Source organism: Camponotus floridanus, unplaced genomic scaffold, assembly GCF_003227725.1.
Source record: "Camponotus floridanus strain SB8 unplaced genomic scaffold, Cflo_v7.5 scaffold7, whole genome shotgun sequence".
Lineage (NCBI taxonomy): Eukaryota > Metazoa > Arthropoda > Insecta > Hymenoptera > Formicidae > Camponotus > Camponotus floridanus.
This window is the reverse complement of record NW_020229838.1, coordinates 3892138-3913866: the sequence shown is the minus strand read 5'-3', so window position 1 is coordinate 3913866 and position 21729 is coordinate 3892138. Positions and strand designations below refer to the sequence as shown.

The following is a 21729-nucleotide window of genomic DNA, read 5'->3' as shown; positions in this document are numbered from 1 at the left end:
ACTCTCATAGATTCTCTATATTATATTAATTTTTATTCTTCTTTGATCGCTGTCATATGTGAATAATATTATATTTCGTTAAATTTTCTATTGTTAAGGGTTTTCGTTAACGAAATACAACGTGTCTTTCATGTACACATATATAATAAGTTTATAATTAGAATAATTAAATTTAATTAAAATAATTAAAACGAGGCAATAAGCTACGATGTTATAAATAATAACTTCATGCTTTTGTCTTGCAAAGTCTTCTGAAGTCCAAAGAGCAAAACTCGAATGTAACGTTCAGATGTAACATTTCTTTGTAAGCGGATGAAAGGGTAGAGTTGTACAAAGTAAATTCGCAAGTCGTGCCGATAATCATAAACTTTATGCCGTTTCTCTCACACATCAGTAATTTAAATTCGTTTCAAAGCGCAACACTATTTTAGATCTTGTAATCTTTAATCGAAATGAATTGAAAGTGTTTTTGAATATTTTATATTATAAAGATTTTTCAAATATGCTGTAAGCTACAAATCTTTGTAAATACTATTAATATGTAGAAGCAATACATAGTAATCAAACTTTGTTCTTCTCTAGTAAACAACAATATTCAAAATGCAATTATTTTGCGGAGCAAAAAGTGCAAATTGTATGAAATAAAGCAAAAAAGTGATTTATATTTATCGCGCTTCCATTCGCCTCCGGCTTTTTCTAGATTATACCTTTAACGGCAAATTTAGTAAAATACAAAATCCGAAATGGGGAAAATCGAAAAATCGAAAAAGTAACAGATATCTTTTCGTTACTATTGTTTTCAATTATTATAATCAACGTAAAATATTTTTAAAAAATTTTAAAAAATATAAAATAAACTTAATTTTGCATTTAAACAAATTGTAGATGAATTAAAAAATAATAAATAACTCGCGTAAATACATCACTGAAAAAAAGAGAAATATTTCAAGATAAATATTTTTACGGAAATAATTTTTCAAAATTTTCAATATATATTTCTTAACTATTTATTTTCGTCTTTCTGTCTCTATCGCGGGTCCTTCTAAAGTTTCATGCATATCGAGAAAAGTATCCAGCACTGCATACCTCACAGGTATTCTCGCGATGAGCTCGCCTACGATTTGATTTTAGCGCGACGTCTTCGGATGATTGCCCGTGAAGACAAAGCTCGCAGTGAATCGGACATCTGTCACTCGTCGAGATAATTATGAAAATAATGTTGCAAGCGTTTATGCAACGTGTACAACTGACAGTAAAACGTAAACGTCAAAGTGACAGCAACTAATTTCCTTCAGCCACTGGTTAGTAATAAATATCTTTGTGATTAAGTCATAAATTAAAAATATATCAAAATAGATTTCTAAAATAAACGCATAAATTATAAACATTTTTGTCTCTAAAAAATGTAACGTATACTACGACAATTTGACGTATAAAATTATTTTTTGCTCTACAAAATGGATATTTCTTACTATAATTATCCCAAATATCATTCTATTATTTCTCAGCAATTATAAGTATTATTCTAGAAATATTTGTTGAAACTAAGCAGCATTCTATTCATATAGAAATACAAATGTTGAATAAACATATTCCTTGACGTATTATGTCTCATTACTGAATAATGCTACCTTCCCTTGACAAGTAGAGACTTCTATGAAATAAGCATATTTGATTTCGCTATTCGTCTTTTGTATAAATGGATTCTATCAAGAAAGCACGTATTGCAAGTGTTCTCTTTAAAGGGCTATTTCTGTCGCTACCTTCGCTTTTCAACTAGACAGCGAGTGCTCAAAATGGAAACAATAATTGCTTTAGCCTGAGGAAAGTCAAGAAACCGGCAACATCATTTACTATAACGGCACGAGTACAACGGTTACGACTTGGCGTTATGCGAGCGCAATTCAACAAACGTTTATGCGCGTGTGTTAAGATTGCCAAAAGAGATACACATATATGCAAATTGCGTCCTTTCGTTGCGTTCGTAGCACATTCGAAATCTAGCGCGTCCTTAACGTCTTCCGCGATAATGCAACGATATAAAGTTCGCGCGCTATCAAAGTTCCCGTGTCCTTAATCCATAATCGTGATTGAACGGTAAGAGAGATACATCGTTATTGAAAATCGTTCGCGTGAGCGACAGAAAAAAAAATATTAGCAGAGGGCGAGACGCTAAGACGGTCTTCCGCTCGAATTTATGCTACTATTAGACAGGATTAGAAGATACGATAAAAGTCGCGATCGACGATAAATCGTCCTTTCCTTCCTGCGCCGCCCACAGTGATTTGGTTTAATCTACCGCTCGGGAAAACCGATCGCGGGCGCGGGTTTGGTCGACGCTTTCGGTTCAGTAGTAACGGTCGTATTTGGATCGGACGAGCTAGTAGTTGTGGTCGGCGTAATAGCCATTATCGACACGCAGTAGTTACGGTCGTGTATAATCCGTCGCGAGAAATTGACGCAAAAATCGGAGTGACCTTCTCTTCGTTTCATTCACGTGCTATTTTTCCCCTCACGATCAATCATCTCGTATACTTTTCTCTCGTTTCAGCCAATGTCGTCGCGAAAAATTCTATTTAAGAATTTCACTTAAGATTAAAGAGATTTCTTGTTTCAAAAATTAATCGCAAAATATATATTTACGAATTGTCGATTCGTAAAATAATAATTTAACGTTTCTCCATTTCTTCAAAGATATATATTTCATTTAGATGTAAAAAATATTTACGGGAAAGTGTCATTGTAAACACATGTCATTTCTCATAGTGTACTTTTTAAAAATTTTATTTTAAGAGCTATTTTCAAAATAGCAAATTTCATCAAAGTATTAATAATCTGAGTGAAATGACCATGTGTTAATACACGAAACGTGAAAAGTTTTAATGATGAATAGAACCAAGTTTTATGTATATTGCGCCAATAAAAATTACGGAAAGAAGAGTGCGCGATTGCAATGCTCCGGCAACAGATAGAAAACATTTTCGGATGACACTTCTATTATGGGAACGCAAAGAATCTGTCCCCACGGACAGTCTGAGAGCAGTGCGAAGGGAAGGAAAAGGATGAACCGGCATGAAGAAACGAAAGGTGGCAGATGGATCTTCGAGGAAGACACAGTGGCGGATTTAGGGCATCAAGAGCCCTAAACTGAACGACAGAATCTTTAAACCTACGTATTACTCGAAGACAGCTATCAGATTTATGGTATACGCTCCCGATGAAACGGCGTAAATATATAACGAGTTATAATTAACAATTAAAATATATATAATCTAATAATATAATACAAATTTAATTTTATAAATTAAATTTGTAAAAATTTGTATAACTGTTTGGATCACTGTGCTGGATAAATCCGCCACTGTACAATTGCGATGCGACTTTTGCTCTTATTTCCTCTTTGCTACAGCGCTTCCCGTCTCTGTCCCACCAGCTTCTTCTCGCCAGCTGACAGTAAATCTCCCGGCACTCGTCTATCGCTCCGAGTCCAAAGGACTGAAATCTTCGCTTTATCTCTCGGATACCAATTTGACCGTGTGTTTCTAGATATCTCGATTCGCGAGCGAGATCGAATCTCATATAAATATGAGTGAGATGAAAATTACGAATTGGCTGACCTTTAGTTATCGGTTCGTAGATTGACTTTTGTAATTATTCCAGTAAATTGTGCTGGCTTCAATATTCGGACCAAACGTGATGATGATTTAATTAAGATTAATATTATTTTCAATTGGGACTACATGCAGTATTCTTGTATTAAATAACAGTGGGTCTTGATAATTACATCTATAAAATCGAGGGGGGAGCATAATAATTTATAAATAAATATTTATAAATAAATTAAATTTATAAATAAATTTATAAATAATTAAATTTATAAATAAATGCGATTTATAAATAAATTAAAATAATCATAAAATAATCATCGATAAACTAATACGCGTTACATTAATTTAATATAAAACCTTTGCAGGAAATGTTTTTAAATAATAATCAACTTTATTTGTCTACTTGTACTTGTACTTGTTGTTTTGTACTTGTACTTTATTTGTCTACTTGTACTTGTACTTGTTGTTTTGAAATTTTTTTTTTAATAAAAATATATAAGAGAAAATATCAAATCGATAACATACACTATTGTACGCTATGGAAAATACACGAGTAAAGTTTTTTAATATTATTGGAACATTTATGCACGTGTGTGCGCTAAATATGTAAATACCATACGTGTACTTTAATTTACATTTTGTAAAGGAATGATCGTTTAGGTTACTCGATATTTGCATACATAGTGCATATGTATATTAATTAGATACTTGTATCTTGGAAATTATGTCTTGTCGAATTTATTTCGGAATTTAACGATAACTATTAAATAAATGTATGCAAGTTGGTCTTTCTATAGCGCGAGCTAAGGAATTATTATTTTTATTAAGTTCAGCAGTACTAGCGAGAATATTGATTCAATTATATTATGATGGGGATTATTATACGGATTATTTTCTCAAAATAAAAAAGATGATATATCTGTACCGAGAATAATTAATTTGACGAAGAAAATGAAAAAAAAAGACTCACCAAATGTTGCTTGATGAAATTTCCCAGCGGAGATAACTTTCGAACGCTGGATCTCAAGTTTCCCGGTTCGTTCCTGACCTGTTGCTCTCTTTCATGAAATCAAAAATATAGTGAGTTAATTAGATAAACTTGCATGAAATTCTGGTGACAAATAAAAAAAGAATAAGAACTTTTTTACGACAAACTTCATCGATATGTTTTCTAAATTAAAAAGCTACATTCAATTTTCATATTTTACTTTTAAAAATCTTTTAAAAAAAATAAAAATTTCTTAATACCTTTCACAATTCAAACAATGACATCTTTTTGCCTAAATTTTCAACAAAATCAAGAAAACGTGAAACTATTCTGAAAATATATTATTACAATAATTATATTTAAATTCATAAAAATGTGTGGCTTGAAATAGTCGTTGTCGGAAAATAAGTCGCGATTTTTGTCAGACTCTATTTCATTTCATGCTTATTACTTTGTTGCAAAATTATTGTACAGATATTTTTCAATGCTGTAATATTACGTGGAAGCATGCAATATCTAGGTACTCTTCAGATTTTGATATTTGCCAGAAAAACCGAGAATTTGTCACAATATCCTCATCAACAATACCCGAGTACTGAGAATATATGACTATACGACTTAATTCGATCCTTGTAGACATTCTTCAGTTCGTAGTTAATGCGACCAAATTTTCTCCCCAAAAGAAGAGTATTATACGTCTAGAAGAAGGAGAGGGAATAGCAATAACAAAGAGCTTGAGTTAAAAAGATGAGCGTGCGAAGAAATGTTTCATTCGCAAAATGTTTCATTTGCAACGGAATCTCTCACTTTCACAGTTACCCTTTCTTTCACCACTTTCATTTGCGGAAAGGCGTTAAGCCCGTAGTCCAGGAGGATCTAAGAGGAAAAAGGAAATTTGCAAAGAATGGAATAGAAATGTCAGCCGATGTTTCACGTTTTCAGTATACTAAACAATGCGTAATATACCGGTGCAAAAAAGCAAGCAATTCTACCAACACGTTTTTTTATACTCAATGTTTAACAAAATACGATGTTCATTATGCAATAATTTTTTTCCTTTTCTATCCTTTTCCTTCCAAATAAGAAAATTGTTACGTAAACATTGAGATAATTTAATAATTTGCATAAAAATATATTGTATAATTAATATAATTTTTAGAAGATCAATAATTTCTGAAAAGAAAAAATAGTTTTACTTAATACAAGCTCTTTCAATTGTCATAATACAATTCCATTTTTCGCAATATTTGTGGAATTAATCTCGTGATAACAAGAAACTAAAGTTTGCCTGCCGATTAATCAAGATGATCGATGAGTATTGATTTACTAAATCGCTATTGTGTCGCAGGATGTATTTTTCCAAATTTTATTGGCAATAAATGTCAGAAAAAGGTACAAAATACGAGTATAGCACCGGCGGAGCACTGATGTGGAATATCAAAGAATAATGACTCAGAATCGAGTGATGCATTGACTGGAAAATTGGGGAAGAATACCGATGAGCTTCGACTCCACCCCCCCCCAAATAGTTTCGCCTTCCCTTGCTTGTTCTCAAAATCGGGAAATAAAAATACGGCAAAAATTCAATAATTACAAGAAGATTAACATTGATGCGATCTCGTGAATCTTCATGACTCATATTTGAAGATTTATTTTACTATAGTGACATTTATTTTTTTTACACAAATAAATTTGACATTTCCAAGAGTGGTACAGTTAAATATAAAGAACAAAGAGCAACTATAATTATTATTATAGAAATTTGAATAAATTTAATCATAATGATGTAATATAAACGCATCATGTATTATCTATATAAATTTATGATTTATTTTTTTCTATCCTCAGATTACTGTCTGCTCCATTTTTAGACTTGAGACTTACAACGTCGATAGAATCTAGAAGAGTAATGCGTTTTCATGGCAAGTGTATACAACGATGTTTTGCGCGATTTAGGCTTTTATTTTACGAAAGCAAAGTACATACACAATATATTGCTGTAGTGAGAGAGCTTGATTTACCGCGAAAATCTCGAAACTTTCGTTACCATTGCACGTGCAGTTGCTTCTCCGGAGAAGCTATTCATTTTGTCCGCTTTTTAAAAAAAAAAAGAAAAAAAAAGAAAAGAACCGATAACTTGAAGAGAAAATACGCACGCGAATGAGAGATTATATAACATTCGTAAAAATTCTCAAGAAACGAGGCGATGATTTGAAAGAATAATCTAAAAAATATAAACTGTAAAATACGCGATAAAATTCAAATATCTCGAGCATTTTTCGACGAGAATAAAACAAAGGAAATTTTTTGACCTTTCCTCGCTCTCGCTATTCGTATATATCAGGTCCATCGCAATCCTTTGACCACTGCAGTGATTTATCGCAGGTAGCGGTTTATTGACCTCTTTCCGTCTTCCTGTCTCTCATTCTTTTCAACTGTAATTTATTATCCTACCAATGAACCGAGTATTGCTGCACGAATATCCGTACGGAAGCGAATGGACGACATTTTACGATCGTTTTCCGTTTACAAAAGAATCCGTCACGAATTTTTAAGAATGGCTATAGATATGAGCAATCATTTGTTTGTTTTTATATTTCTTTCACTTTTCTAATTGTCCAAATTCGCATCACAAAGTAATTATATAGTAATTATAAAGAGTAAGAACAAATGTTAAGAGTAAAACAAATGATTAATAAAATGATTAATACGTTGACAATTGATCTTCAAGATTTTCGTAAATGATAAAATAATAAATTTATATTTTAGACAGTCAAGCGAGAAGTAATAAATTCGAAAATTATGGAATAAAATGCGAAATCTCTCATTAATATAGCTGTCATTAATAAGCGGGCTTTATAAATTTTGTAGGTTTCAAATGTTCAATTAACACATTATTCAAATACAGAAACGCATTTAATATAATAATTAAATTATTAGAGACGTCAAAAATAAAATATTTAAGTATAAAAATAATTAAAATATTACGAATAAATAAATAAAATTAATCACTTAAACTCACAGTGATAGTTTCGTTTCGTTGTCATCTATGTCAATAACAGAGCGACTCAAAGCAGGAAGACTACTCGCTTCGTATGGCAGATTAGTTAGATCTGAAAAACGATAAAAATATCTTTCTCAAAAGAGCATGTTGTCGAGTGCGTGTCGCTTATATGAATTTTGCGTAGAATAAAACTTAATCTTGTCCAAGAAAAGAGAAGGGTATAATCCCGGGATACGGAAAAATTAAGTTAGGACCGACCTGACTCCTATATTCTTATGAAAAAAAAGCTAAGTGAAATTTTGTTGCACGTGCTTTGTCGAGTAACAAACTTTGTGACAATAAATCACTTTACGAAAATAATTAATTCTAAACTCAGAGAAATGACAAAAGTGAAGAATTAAAACTATGCCATGACGAAAAATTAAAAGAAGCATAATTTATATGTCATATGTGTGTTGAAAAAAGATAATAAAAAAATAATACAAAGAAAAATCAAAATATCAAATTGTAATATTTTTCTTTATCCGCTTAATTTCGTCTAAACTAATCATTCCGTATTCTAAGTAATTATGTAATCGTCATCTAATGAATAATAAACAGTTGTATATTCACCTATATTGGAGTGATAATAATCGCTGTGTCGTCCATAAGGAGGTGCCGCTGGATGCGAGAGAGTGTTCACTCTTCGTCTAAAATTCGTTGCCTGCAAAATGAAATAAAAATATTTCATATATATAAATCCCACTTAAGAACTTATATATCGTATACGTTCGGAAAAAGTCGCGAGAATTTTCGTCTCTTACGCTATTGATAAATTATTTCCATCAGCAATCGAAAGGGAAAAAACAATCGCAGAAAAAATAAGATACGAGAAGTCATCGTGTGCGAGTTCTTCCTGGTTTCGATAAAGGATTCATACGATACTCGGAGCTTTTCCTTCTCGTTCTTTTGTCGGGATTGAGACTTGCGTCCTGTTAGAAAGAAGGATCTAGTACGGTCGTCGAGTCGAGAGCTTTTTGCTTTTTATTCAGAGTCTATTTCTACCGAGAAATCGATAGGGTTTTTATATATTAAACTTTTGGTACAGACACAAATCTTCTTCTTCAGTATGACTGGTTTACGAACGGAAAAAAGAAACTGAAGATAAATAAAAAAATAAATATAATATTTTTTTATTTATTTATCATTACTTTTCTTCTCTGTAAGAATTACGAAGATATCAAATATTATCAAATTTCTATAATTAACTGTCTTTTACAAAAGAATTATTTGTATAAATTTTTTTCTTCTTTTTCTAAAGAATTTTTATTTTGCGGTTACAATAGAAAGAGGGAGAAAAATATTAATTAAATACTACTTTACAAGTAAATATGAATATTTCCGTATGAATATTTCTTATGTAGCAAGTATAAATTTTAAAATTTGTTTTAACCAGAGCTATTACGGAAAATCATCATTATAATTTACAGTGTGTGCCTAATTCACATTAATAAAAAACATTTCGCACATATGAAAAAAAAAAAATAAATGTGCACACAGCAAGAACATAAAGCCGAAGTATCTAGAAGGATAGGATGCGAAAAACTGAAAATGTACAAAACTTTGGCGCCATTCAACAGCTATCCTCACCATTAATTTTCTACGTGCAAACAGGATGAGTTTTCCGCCAAGTTTTCCGAGAGCAAAAAGCACTTACGCGGAAGGAAGGCAGAAGTCTCATTACGTTCGCAAATTTTTCATTAACCAGCTACGTAAATAGCATCAGACATTTGAGAGACTGCAAAAGTCTCCAACTACCTTGTCAAGTACATGAGATTATTGCTTTTCCGTGATGAGTCGCGAGAAATTGAAATTTTCCGACCTCCGGAGACATTCAATTTTCATCTCACTTGCAAATGCCTATTATAGATATCGCTAATGGCAAATTATTCATCGTTTACTAATGATTATTCATTCATTTGGCTATAATTTCATGAATAGGAATAATTTGATTAAATATTTGCTACATCGAGAAATTAGTCAAAATTCGCATGAAATGATCAGGTAAATAAATTAAGGCAATTACAATACAGAAAATCAAAAGTTTTGCAAGTCGAATAAATTGCAAATTTACAAATGGCACTGTTACATCAGCGTATTGATGAAATTTTTGAGACATGTTCTCGTCGACTGCAAATTCAGTGAGTTTATCTCGTCAACAAGTAATTGCTACATTTTCGGAGATCACTCAGCAGCTAGATAATTCGCAAATCAAATTGTCAATAAGACGGCAGAAATTAGTTGATGAACTATGTTCACAAAGTGTGATTGTATCACGTTAAATGTAGTACGTATGCAAATGGGTTAAATGGTTAATTTAACCAGTTTCGCGTGCAAGATCCAGATCTGATACATAAAGCCGCGATTCAGGTGTTGGATTCCTATAGAACAATAGCTTCGGTTAGAATTCAGAAATCTCGGATACGCTTTTCCCGCGAAATCCTCGTTTACGCTATGATTCTCAATCTCGAATAAAATTAAATTTAGAATTCGAAAAGCATCAGCGTATCGCAAACATTTCACAATATTGAATCAATCTTTAATTCTTTAAATTCCTAAATATTTTTTTATGTAAATCCAACAATTTCAATTTTATCATTATCTTTCAATTAAATTTGTATGGACATTTGCCGATATTGCGAGGCAAACCAAATTAGAAATTATTAAGATGATTAACAATTACATATTTAAATTTTAATTTTGAGGCCATGCACACTAATTTCATTATATAATTACATTTTGACGAAACTAATCAATAATTTTCGCACGCGAATATCGAAAATTCTTCATTAAATTGCCATTGGCATTTTACTCACGATGTAAACCGATAATTTTGTTCGCTCATGTACAGCACAGAATCTCGCTGAAAGTTTCTGGCAAAAGTTTTCCTTTTTTTTCTACGAGATGGGAGCTCGTGAATAAAAAATTGAGGGCGACACCGGCAGAAAAAATTACTCTTTCTCCGGGACTCGCTAAAAGTGGAAAATCTGATTCAATGATTAAGCGAAAATTTCGTCGAGTTTTCCCGTGCCACAATCCTCCAAGATACGAGAACCTGCGGTCTAGTAAAAAATTGTAAATTGAATAAAGCTCCTGGCGGGTCCGGGGAGGAAAAAAACTCGCGGTGCGAGTAATGGGATACTGATAAAGATTGCGAAGGGATACTGATAAAGGCGCGAATACGATCTCATTAATCTTTCTGAATCGAGTTTAATAATATCCAGATAGTACGTCTTTCGCAAGTTCGTAAAAGACGATAAGAATCGCATTTAACTATTAATTATGCTCCGATGCGACATGATATGCAAAATGGAAATTGTCACCTCGCTTTCAATATCGTGTATTTAATTAGATCAAATTATCAGTCATAATTAATTGACGGAAAAAGAAGAAAAAATAAATCAATATTGAAGAGAAAAACATTTCATAATAAGATAGAGAGCGAGATCTTTACCTATCATTGAGAATTACGCAAAGTTCGTAAATTACTTAATTAATAATATATGTTACTTGGGAAGGAAAAGAAATTTTTCAAATGAAAAACGTTCTCAAGATTCGTTCCTACGAATAATTTTCAATTATTATTTTCCTATCATTCTCAATTAGTCATCGTTCCCTGAAATATCTCTTCTAAAACGATCAAAAAATTACAGGCCTTTGGAGAGTCAACTTTCAACTATGAATTTGCCTGAGCTTTGTCATTTTTTTCACGAGGGTTGGTTTATGATTTCTTTTTCTAAAATAACGAGAGATCCTTACAGGATTCTTCTCCATGAGACTGCGCGTCCTGGTAACCTGCACCCTGCCATCGAAGACATCCTCTTCAAAGGTGCCCGCGCTCTTATAATCGTCGACCACATCGACGCGTTCGTCCTCTGCCAGCGAGCTGAGACTGTTGTACCACTGCACGCTGCTAGTCCTGTAGGGCTTCGAGGACTCGTGGCTGCGATGAAGATCTTTGCTGAAGCTCAAGCTGCGCCTAATCGGCTGCAGACCGCGATTTATCGCCGCCGGTAAATCGGCGCTCCCTTTTAACAACGCGCCGAATTTCCGACGGAACGATGCGCGGAGCTCGAGCTTTCCGCTCGAGTTGTCAACATCCTTCGACGAGCTTTCCTTCGACGCCGGCCTCTTAACGCCAGAGGATTTTTGACGCTCTGTTTCGACGGATGATGCGATAATATTAATAAAAGGCTTCAACTTTTTCACATATATACGCGCGTATCTTTCTTCGAAATTATTTTTTTTTTTCAATTACAATGTATATTACACTGAGGGAAAAATTTTTTTAAATCAAATAAATTTGTTTTCTTGAAACTTTTGCTTTAAATGCAAGGAATTGTTTATTTTATTTAAGCAAAAGCATTTAATTTTAATATGCATGTTATATCAAGTACATTATTTTCATTTATATATTTTTTATATTTAAATACTATTTTTGTAAAAGATATACTATAATTTATTAAATTAAATATATTATTTTTTAAAATTAAAAAATTATAAATTTCTGGGAATAAAAAATGCATTTTAATAAATATTTTGTAAAATTAAAATAAAAATATTTAATTAAAAATTATATTTTTTTAAAAATATGTAAATAAATACTTAAGCAAACAGATGTTTTGAATACAAGTAAACACGTAATTAGTACCCAACGAATAAATAGCTTTCTTGAGTTAATTAAAATTTTTTTATTTCAAGATAATTTTTTCCTCAGTGTACACATGAGAATATATTGCAATGAATTAAACAATAATTTGTTTTTGTTCTATACGTGTTAAATATCTATGATATAATTTATAATTATTTTAAGCTGCTTTAAAGATACTCGTAGCTCACTATAACTATTTATTATATTTCTGAATCAAATAATTTATAAACTTCTCTCTCTGTATCTGTTTTAATATTAATTCAAATTAAGAAAGTTATAAGAATGAATTACTATTATTGTTGATTTCAAAATTTGTGATTATTTCCTCAAAAACAATATTGAAAAACGATTAATCTGTTACTTAACTAAGACATTTACTTTTTATTTAACAAATAATAATCTCTTAATGATGTGTTATATCGATTTGACTCGGATATTAGCAACGCAAGTTAACTTTCTTGACAGTTTCGACATTTGACAGAAATCAGCATTATCTCTACAGACTGCTAATGCTTCTCGTATATCAAGAATTTTGCAAAGAGCGATTAATAATTCAGCGCTCTGCGCACCTGCTTCCTGTTTGCATTCCTTCGCGAGATTTCCCTGCTGCAGCACATTTGCACTCTCGTCGATGCAATTCGCTTTGTGCTTCGATTTGGCCACTTTTTTCGTAGATCTCTTCGTTTCCTTGTTCAACGTCATTTTTGTCTCGCACTACGATCAATCTGCACTTACAATCAGATAATCACATTTAACAATTATGGCAAACTCTATGGCACGTTTAATTTTAATCAATCCATTGACCTTCCATATTCGTTTTTCACAATCGTGCACAGTACGTGTTTTTTAACCGTAATTTACGCGCGCAAAACAAATTCTATGATAGATGGTATCACTTCGATAACAGCAAGTTATCGTTGCAACGTATATCGGTAATATTGCGTCCACTCGTGTCTTTTTACTTTCCGTGTATTTAACGAAGCCTGGAAGTTGAGATAAAATCGATCCATCACGCCATCAAAAGTTAAAAACTTTCTTAACCGCCTTTAAGCCTGCTGATCCGATTTACAACCTCATATCTGCCACTGTTTTTTTAATGTTCTCCTACCGTATTTTTAGCCGATACGAAGCGATATTGCGGAATTGAACGTGCGAATTTTTTTTTTTTAATAGAAAGCACTTTCATTTTTTAAGTGTCGCAATTTTACGAAAGTTTTTCAAACCTTCTCAATGTTTATTTTCTAAAAATGCCCTAAATATCTTAAGCGTTTCGAAAGAAATTTTTTGAAAATTACAAAATTAAAATTACAATTGTATAGAAATCAAGCGAGCAAATTCTTCATCTATCAAGAGAAGATCGCGTATTCGTTCTTTACTATATTATTCATGTTATCTCACCATTATGTTCATAATTTATCTCTTGATTCCAATCGAACGATCAATTACCGAAACAAGACTTACTACTCAAGTGAAAGACATCGCTTATCGTACTGAAGAAAAATTAACGTCTGTTCCATTATTAAATCGAAAGAAGAAATTTAAACATTATCAAGACTATTATTTTATACTATTATTTATACAATTTTTACGAAAGGAAAATTAAATTAATTTTAAATTTATTTTTTATAATACATATACCAGAAAATATTTATGTAGAAAGAAATATAAAAAATATTTCTTATATCAATATTCAAAATTTACGTCATATTCTAATTGTCAAAGCAACTGACATTTATTTGTTAAAAAATGATATAATTATCTATATAACTTTTTAATCAGGATATAGAATAATTCGCATACTTCTCTAATTTTATCGCTCAATCAATTGCATCGAAGATAAAGTATAAGGCAAAGTTTGAATTTTAATTGCATTGCATTTGATCGATGATGTACTATTATATTTTTTATGCGGCTCTTATCTACGAGCTTGTTAACGGAATATTCCTGGCTGGGAAATTATGCAAAATAACATGTACATCGTTTCGTTTCGTCGCATTAGAGAAGTTGTTTGAAACAATCCACACGTTCCATAATTATAGTTTATATGCTTTGTTTCATAGTCAAATAAACATTATGCTAGACATATGAGCCCGGATGCATTACTATTTTCCCTCGTAGCACTATTTTAATTTTAATGTAAATGAACAAGTTATGTTACAGAAATATAATGCAAAACAGACTGACTGCAAACAGAGAGATTATTTATTACAATGGATCTTTAAAGCAATAAATAAATTTTTTTAAAAAGCAACTTTTTTAAAATTTTTTCTTTATCAACCAATCTGAAAATATGACTTTGATAAGTTTGTTCGCTATTAAATTGATGCAGTAAATATAAAGATCCTTACGTGATAAAGGTAACATTGCATGGTCTCATCGAACGATTCGCAATACATCGTGAATTTTTTGTGCAGAAATTCCTACAAGAAATATGATAAAACAGCACTCAAACTATGTCCCGCGAAATTAACGCACTATTCATTATAATTGTTATCACTCGTTTTGTTACCTTGAACATTAGAATGCATTTCTGCATGAAATTATTGACCGTTTTATATATTCCAATGCATACATCATTCTAATATATTGTTTATTTTCTCGCACAGTCAATTGAATAATTTATTTTAGCGATATGTTTTTTAAATAATAAAAATAATTTTAAAAATTAAGTTTGCTTTCTTGCTATAATTTAAATTAATTCACAGTTTATTATAATTATATAATTGTGTAATTAATTATAGTCAATAATGACATATTTTGCGAGACATATTTATTATTTCCGATTTCGTGCTTATCTTTTGACACTAATAAATTCTTGTCAAGTTTCTCGGACACTTTTGTACGCCTCAGAACTTTCTGCTTACAGACTCCGGAATAAAATGGTAATCTATGCTGGTTATCAAGCACTTAATTATACTTCACATCGTATCTTTACGTTCTTTCCGACTCTGCAAAAATAATAGCGTTGAGTCTAACAGAATTAGCATGATTACGGCTAAATTGCCCAGTCGAATCCCATATCTGGAGCGCGTAATTCACGCGTCTTGCGCGTTCGCAATATATGCAATATTGCGAAATTATCGGCGAGAAAACGGATTATAAGTCTGGTTAATCCTGACGACGATAAGCCCGCAACGGACTGCATTTTGTTATCAGGCGGTCGCACGGCGAGTTCACGGGTAGCACACGATAATAACGTGACGACGATAATAACGCAACGGCAATTATTGCCGCCGGAATAAAGTGCGTTCTCAGACGTCACTGTTTAATGCATTCGAGAATCGGCCAACCGTGTCTTCGGCAAATATTTGCCGACATTGCCTCGCGCTTAATCGCGACAATCAGTCGCATCGGGCTTACTGGGATAAATTTCGCGTAGGCGATATATTAAATTTCCGCAAAATTCATGAGTCGGCATTCGCACGCGGGCAAAGCGCAGATTTTTAGGATAATTCACCACGTACTTAATTTGATATTAATCACTGATTCAAGATAAATTCTGCTCCATAATTGTATCTTTCTCTTTTTACAACTTTTTATTTTAGAGATGCGACTCTTATCTTTTATTTTCAGATTGAAAGATTAAAAACAGATTAGCTATTTTAATCAAAATTCTTCACTAATAATTAAATATTGAATCGATAAATAATAATATTGAGACATTTTCATTCATCGCACGTGCCTGTTTACACACTTACAAACTGCATTTTAAGAAAAAATAATCGTAGGAATGTATATTCCAAGAAGTGAAGAAGATAATGCGTTATCATGTGATTGCAGCATGTATAGAGAAATTACACGTTACATGTTACGTAATGATTTATCACGCTGCACGTCAGATCTATAAAATTGAAGGATACGACGAAATAATTAAAACGCAATTTCGATATTGAATATTATTTGTGAGCAGCTCGACTTGCGAGCTAAAACGAACATGCAAAATGTGATTTTAATTGATATGGAAATCAAATGTAATTCAATCTTCCTTGCGGATAATTTTATATAGAATCAAAAAATGCAAATGTGTAGGAAAAATTTGCGGGGTATTATTCTGAGAAATGAATTAGAGATGAGTCGCTGTAATGGCTTGCGATTTGACACATCTACCGTCAATATTAATCTGAAATTGAATTCACTAATTCACTAATTCACTAATTCACTAATTCACTAATTCAATATCTATAAACCTACATAAGTTATAGAGTGCAACGTAAAGCCATTTAAAAAGCAATTTCGTTAATTTCAAAAAGCCATTTCGCGAACGTAATATATATTTCACCCTTTATTATATACATTATCTTTTAGATTATGAATTTTATTTTGTATCAAATTCTTTTGAAGAGAATTTATGTATATCTGTCGCCATTCATATATAAGTCGCTTGAAATGGGAAATACTTTACTGCGATATACGCAGATTATTATCTAGAGAATTAAATCTATCAATCATGGAGAAATTGCAATCTCTCTTTCTCTCTTGACGAAAACTAGAATCATTTCGAAAAAAATTGTCTTCATACAATTTTTTAATTAAACAATTAATTTTAAAAACACTTTGATATCGTCAATTTTAATATCATTTTTACGATATTTTCTTAAACGTCTGTTCTTCTCGATAATTATTGATATTAAATGTGTGTACAACAGAACGTTGTACACAAATAGTCACGGCAAGTTTGATTCGCTGATTTCATTCGTATAATTCTGTCAACTCAGTTTCTCTTTCGTCGCGCTAATAGCGTAAAGTCGATGGTAAAGTCGGTTAAGGTTAACAATTTATCAACAATCGTACGACACTTGCACAAAAAAAAATTCAATTGGTCAGTTGATTCATAATAGTAATAAAATGCGAATCTTTGTTTCTCTTGTTGCATCGAATATTATATTAATCCAACCGATAGTTTTTACGGACACAAAAATAGAAAAAGAATAGATAACTGCAATTTTATCGGTTCGATTTTTATTTTTGCCGTGAAATAAAATGCCAGAGAATCTTTACGAGAGAAATCCGTGTCAAAGGAAACCGCGCAAACCTGCAAAGGTTTCCCTTTTAACCGCATTATTCGTTCGTTTTATCGATAAATTACTAGAAATGTAAGTGCAAATCGAACGCTACTTTTACTTCGTCATACAACTCGCTCAAACGTTAAAATATTTTAGATAATTTACATACATACGATTACGCGCGATATTTCATTGTTGTTTGAGTTTTCACGAACTTGGATCTTTATCGAATCGTAAAATTATCATCATAGAATTTTCATCGATTTTAACTTATATATTTTGTTGTATATGTTATATTTTATAATATTATATATTATTTTAATTTATTATATATTATATTGTTAAAATATTAATTATTTTATGATTGCAATCGCAATTTATGTCATGCAATTTCAACGATGCTAATTTTATATTTATTAGAATTGCAAATATCTCCGCGTATTTAACATACCTCGTTGATATTTTCGATAATTCTTTTTAATTGCATATCATTATTCGGAAGAATAATTGTGATATTTATAAATATTATTTCACTGGACGACCGATATTTATTCGAAAATCGAATTATATAAAAAAATTCCATCTATAATATTTTTAAAAATATCCTTCTAAAATAAAATGTACGTCGGTATTTTGCACTCGCGTTTCTATACTTTTCACTATAAAGTAGTAAATTCCAGCGCGTCTTTTATTACACCTCTGTACGACTAATTTCACAAGATAACAGGTACACCGAGCTAATTCAAGGCTATTCGTTATCGAATCACATGATAATACAGTTATATTGAAATGTTCTATTGACATTAATTCAGTTTACATTATATGTATATTACGTTCAATAGCGAAAAAGAGCTGTTCGCGACAATTCCTGATTCTCTCTTTTCTTGTCAGTCTTTTCTTTTCGACTATTTTTCTCAAGCAATCAATGGAGCAGAATAAATGTGACACGCGACGATAAAACCGCGCTTTGCCGCTTTGACGTAGGTGCTGCTTCATTATTAGCTTGACATTACTATGGCTGATAATAAGCCACGTAAATGATAAACAAACGAGACGATCCAAATAAAATGAGAAGAAGCTGGTTATACATAATATTTGAGATAAAGTGTAAAAAATGAAAGAATTCCGTGAGGATTTGCCGCGAATTTTATACATTGGCTTATTATTTTCAATTATTTCTAATTATTTAAGGAAAAAAACCAACCTCAATACCTTGGAAATTCCAAGTAAAGAAATGAGGCAGGAAATTTTTCATACATTTTGTATATTTATCTTTAGTATTAATTACGAGGCGTATAAAAATAGTAGATAAAAAATAGTAGTATCGATTACAAACATTTAATAATAAAATAATAATTTTTTTGTGTGAATTTTATGCATATAAAGTTAAAATAACTTTTTAATGTCTTGTCTACTTAGACAAGATTTGCTTGATGTACAAAAACGTACATTAAAAAGAACGTTTTATGCGATCATCACAGGAATAAATTAAACGAAAAAAAAACACTTCCGTATTTTTCTTTTCTTTTCTTTTTCTTGGATCGCATTTTACTCATTTTTTACGCGATTCGCGATGATTCTTATTGATATTATCTCACTTTCTGCCGGCTGCGACCTAATTAAATATTTTGATTTATTATCTTTTTACTTTCAAGATAGATTGACCTCACTCACTCGAGAACTGATGAGATAGTACATCATGAGATTTAGCTTAATACAAATTCTAAAACTTTTTACTTAAAAACCAACCATTAAAATTAATTAAATCAAAGATTATAAAATTTTAATATCAGTTTCGCGACGCCCGATGAGACGATTTCACTTCTACACCAACTTCACTTATTTCCTATTTTTCCCCACGCCATTTCAATTTTCCGCTTGGGTTCGTCTAATCTCTCTGGATCCGAGTTGGACCAGAGTTTTCATGACAATTGAAATTTTCAATCGTTAATCGCGCGAAAAATAAACGGAGTAGATAGACCGCACGTATATAATAACGGAGTAGATAGATCGCAAATTTGTCAGCTAGCATTAGCGTTCACACACTTTGTCATTATACACGGCGACAGATTTTTCTTCGATCATATCTTTTACTTGCACTTCCGGTCGCGCGCGAGCAAATGCTTTGCCATGTGAGCGCAAAAATTGCGGCAACGGACTAAGCAAGAAATTAAGGAGACAGGTGAGGCGAGGTTCGATAAGCAGTTTGTTGGCTGCGGAAAGAGAGAGAGAAAGAGAGAGAGGAAAGAGAGATACACGTGGGAGAGAAAAACACGAATGCCAGTCACCGACAAGGAGAGATACACTTGTTCACGGAGAGGGGGATAACCGCAGTGGCGCTCAATTATAGCCGCAATATGGTTACATGGAATTGTGGCCAAATGATTATGACTAATCATAAGTACTGTCTGAGTCGGCACATCGGCAAGTATCGACCGATTGAGCTCTACAGAAATATTTTCCAGAAATGAAAAAAAAACAGAACAATACAAAAAATATATATAATTAATATAAATATTTTTTTTTCCAAATATGTGTGTGGTTATGTAATATTAAAAAAAAAAAAATATATATATAGTGTATTTGTATGCGTGTTATATAATGCTTTCTTTGATATTATTTAATTTTTATTTTTCTCCTAATAAATATATAATCTCTTAAAAAAATTCTTTGCTCAAAGAAGAATGAACAATTCTTTTGGAAAATGAAAAATAAAATAATAAAAGATAAAAAGATAAAATAAAATTTTTCTCTATATATAAATGTGGAATGCTAATCATGAATAAATACTATTGTATAAAGCTCGTATGAGCTCGTACTTTAGCATTAAATTTTATTACCTTTTCTGCCACTATATTTGTTACTAGTGTATTTAATTTATATTTTCATAAAACACAAGATAATTTCATAAAATTAAATAACACCGAGTAAAGTTTCAAAGTTAAATTCGCAGCTATAATTTGTAATTTTACGCCAACTGTTGATCCAACCGTGCTACGTTAATTGCTTGGAAAACTGTCCTATTTGTCTTGTTTGTGTTTGAGCTATCAAGATCCTTATCCTTACATACAGTCCAAATTGAAACCCAATTTACGTTAATTTACGAACACGATCAAGATATCGTAAATTGTTGTTTATATTTACATATATATGCGTCGCGTTTCTTGATTTTTGTTAAGTCGGAGGTTTGATTTTGCACTTAATTAAAAGCGTTTGATTTTACGGGTTACGGACTTGGAAGGTACATAGGAGCAAAGCTCAAAACTCGCAGAAACCATAAATTTTCCAAACTTGTAAAATCTACTTAAAACCCACTGCACCGCTCACCGGTGAAACAAAATTCGTGAAGAACTTTTTCGTCTTTCTCGACTTTTCAAAGGAAAGCTTCCTCAAAGTTCTTAATACAAAAGCACTTTGTCGCGTTAAACCTCTATAAAGTTTATCGTTCTCAAATGTGGTATTAATAAAATAAATGGGATGTTCTCAAATGTGGTATTAATAAAATAAATGGGATGTCTTCTCAAAGAGCGTTTTCGAATGATTAATGCACATTGTAATAATGGCATATGTAGAAAAAAATTTAGAAAAAATAATCTTTTCACATCAATATTGCGCTTTTATTAAAAATATCTATATACTAAACTAATATCAAAAAAAATATTGCAATCAATTTGGAAAAAAACATAATTTTGAGTTAGATATAAATTCAGATAATAGGTTAATCGATAGATTATAATATATATCACATATATATATTTGATATATATATATATATATATATATATATATATATTTGAATACTTTGAATTATATATGTACGCATAATTCAGCTGAGAAAAAGTTGAAATTATATCCATTATTATTATCGAAAGTTTACTGCAATATCAAGAATTAAATTTTCTTTCTATTTTTGGATAAATTGAAAAGATATATGCGTGTGTATGTGTGTGTGTGTGTGTGACTATACATTAAAGAAAAATTCTTTATTATTTTAAAAACAATGAATTTGATTTTTATCTCTCTATAAATATTCTTCTATAAATTTTAAATGCTCGCTTTTTATACGATAATTAACATATAATTTTAAAATTGATTTTTATGTTAAAAATCACTTTCTTCTTAAATTCCGTTTAAACTAATGTTTTTCATTGTATCGAATTAAATAAATAACAATAATTTTTGAATTATAATTCGTGGCAAAGCAATAATTTAACTTTTCCATTTTGGCTTGTCCTCCAAGAATAATGTATGACTCTTGTCTGCAATTTAATCACTCGCGATAAAATGCAATAAATAGCGAATGTGGGTTATCGCTGCTATAAGTTCGGCCATACAGCCTATGATATGACACGTGTCGTTGAATTTTACGAGTGATACTTCGGCAGGCAGACGCTGATGATTCTTTAACGATTTATCGCTGACAGCAAGGGATCTTT

At 31.3% G+C, this 21729-nt stretch overlaps 1 protein-coding gene across 10 annotated transcripts in view; it reads right to left on the bottom strand.

Moving 5' to 3' along the window:
- Positions 1-21729, bottom strand: part of LOC105251703 (pleckstrin homology domain-containing family G member 5) — a 116182-nt gene that overhangs the window by 64350 nt on the left and 30103 nt on the right. Inside the window, exons 1-7 of one of the 10 annotated variants that reach the window (XM_025413623.1) lie at positions 14800-14886; positions 14639-14710; positions 12860-13015; positions 11399-11796; positions 8213-8303; positions 7619-7709; positions 4579-4666 (exon numbers count right to left, since the gene is read on the bottom strand). In XM_025413623.1, coding sequence (XP_025269408.1) covers positions 4579-4666; positions 7619-7709; positions 8213-8303; positions 11399-11796; positions 12860-12992 — 801 coding nt within the window. In that variant the 5' untranslated portion in view covers positions 12993-13015; positions 14639-14710; positions 14800-14886. Of the gene's footprint in view, positions 1-4578; positions 4667-7618; positions 7710-8212; positions 8304-11398; positions 11797-12859; positions 13536-13688; positions 13765-14638; positions 14889-18967; positions 19029-21729 lie in introns of those variants that run through there. The other 9 variants (XM_025413622.1, XM_025413626.1, XM_025413625.1 and 6 more) reach the window with 9 other exon arrangements.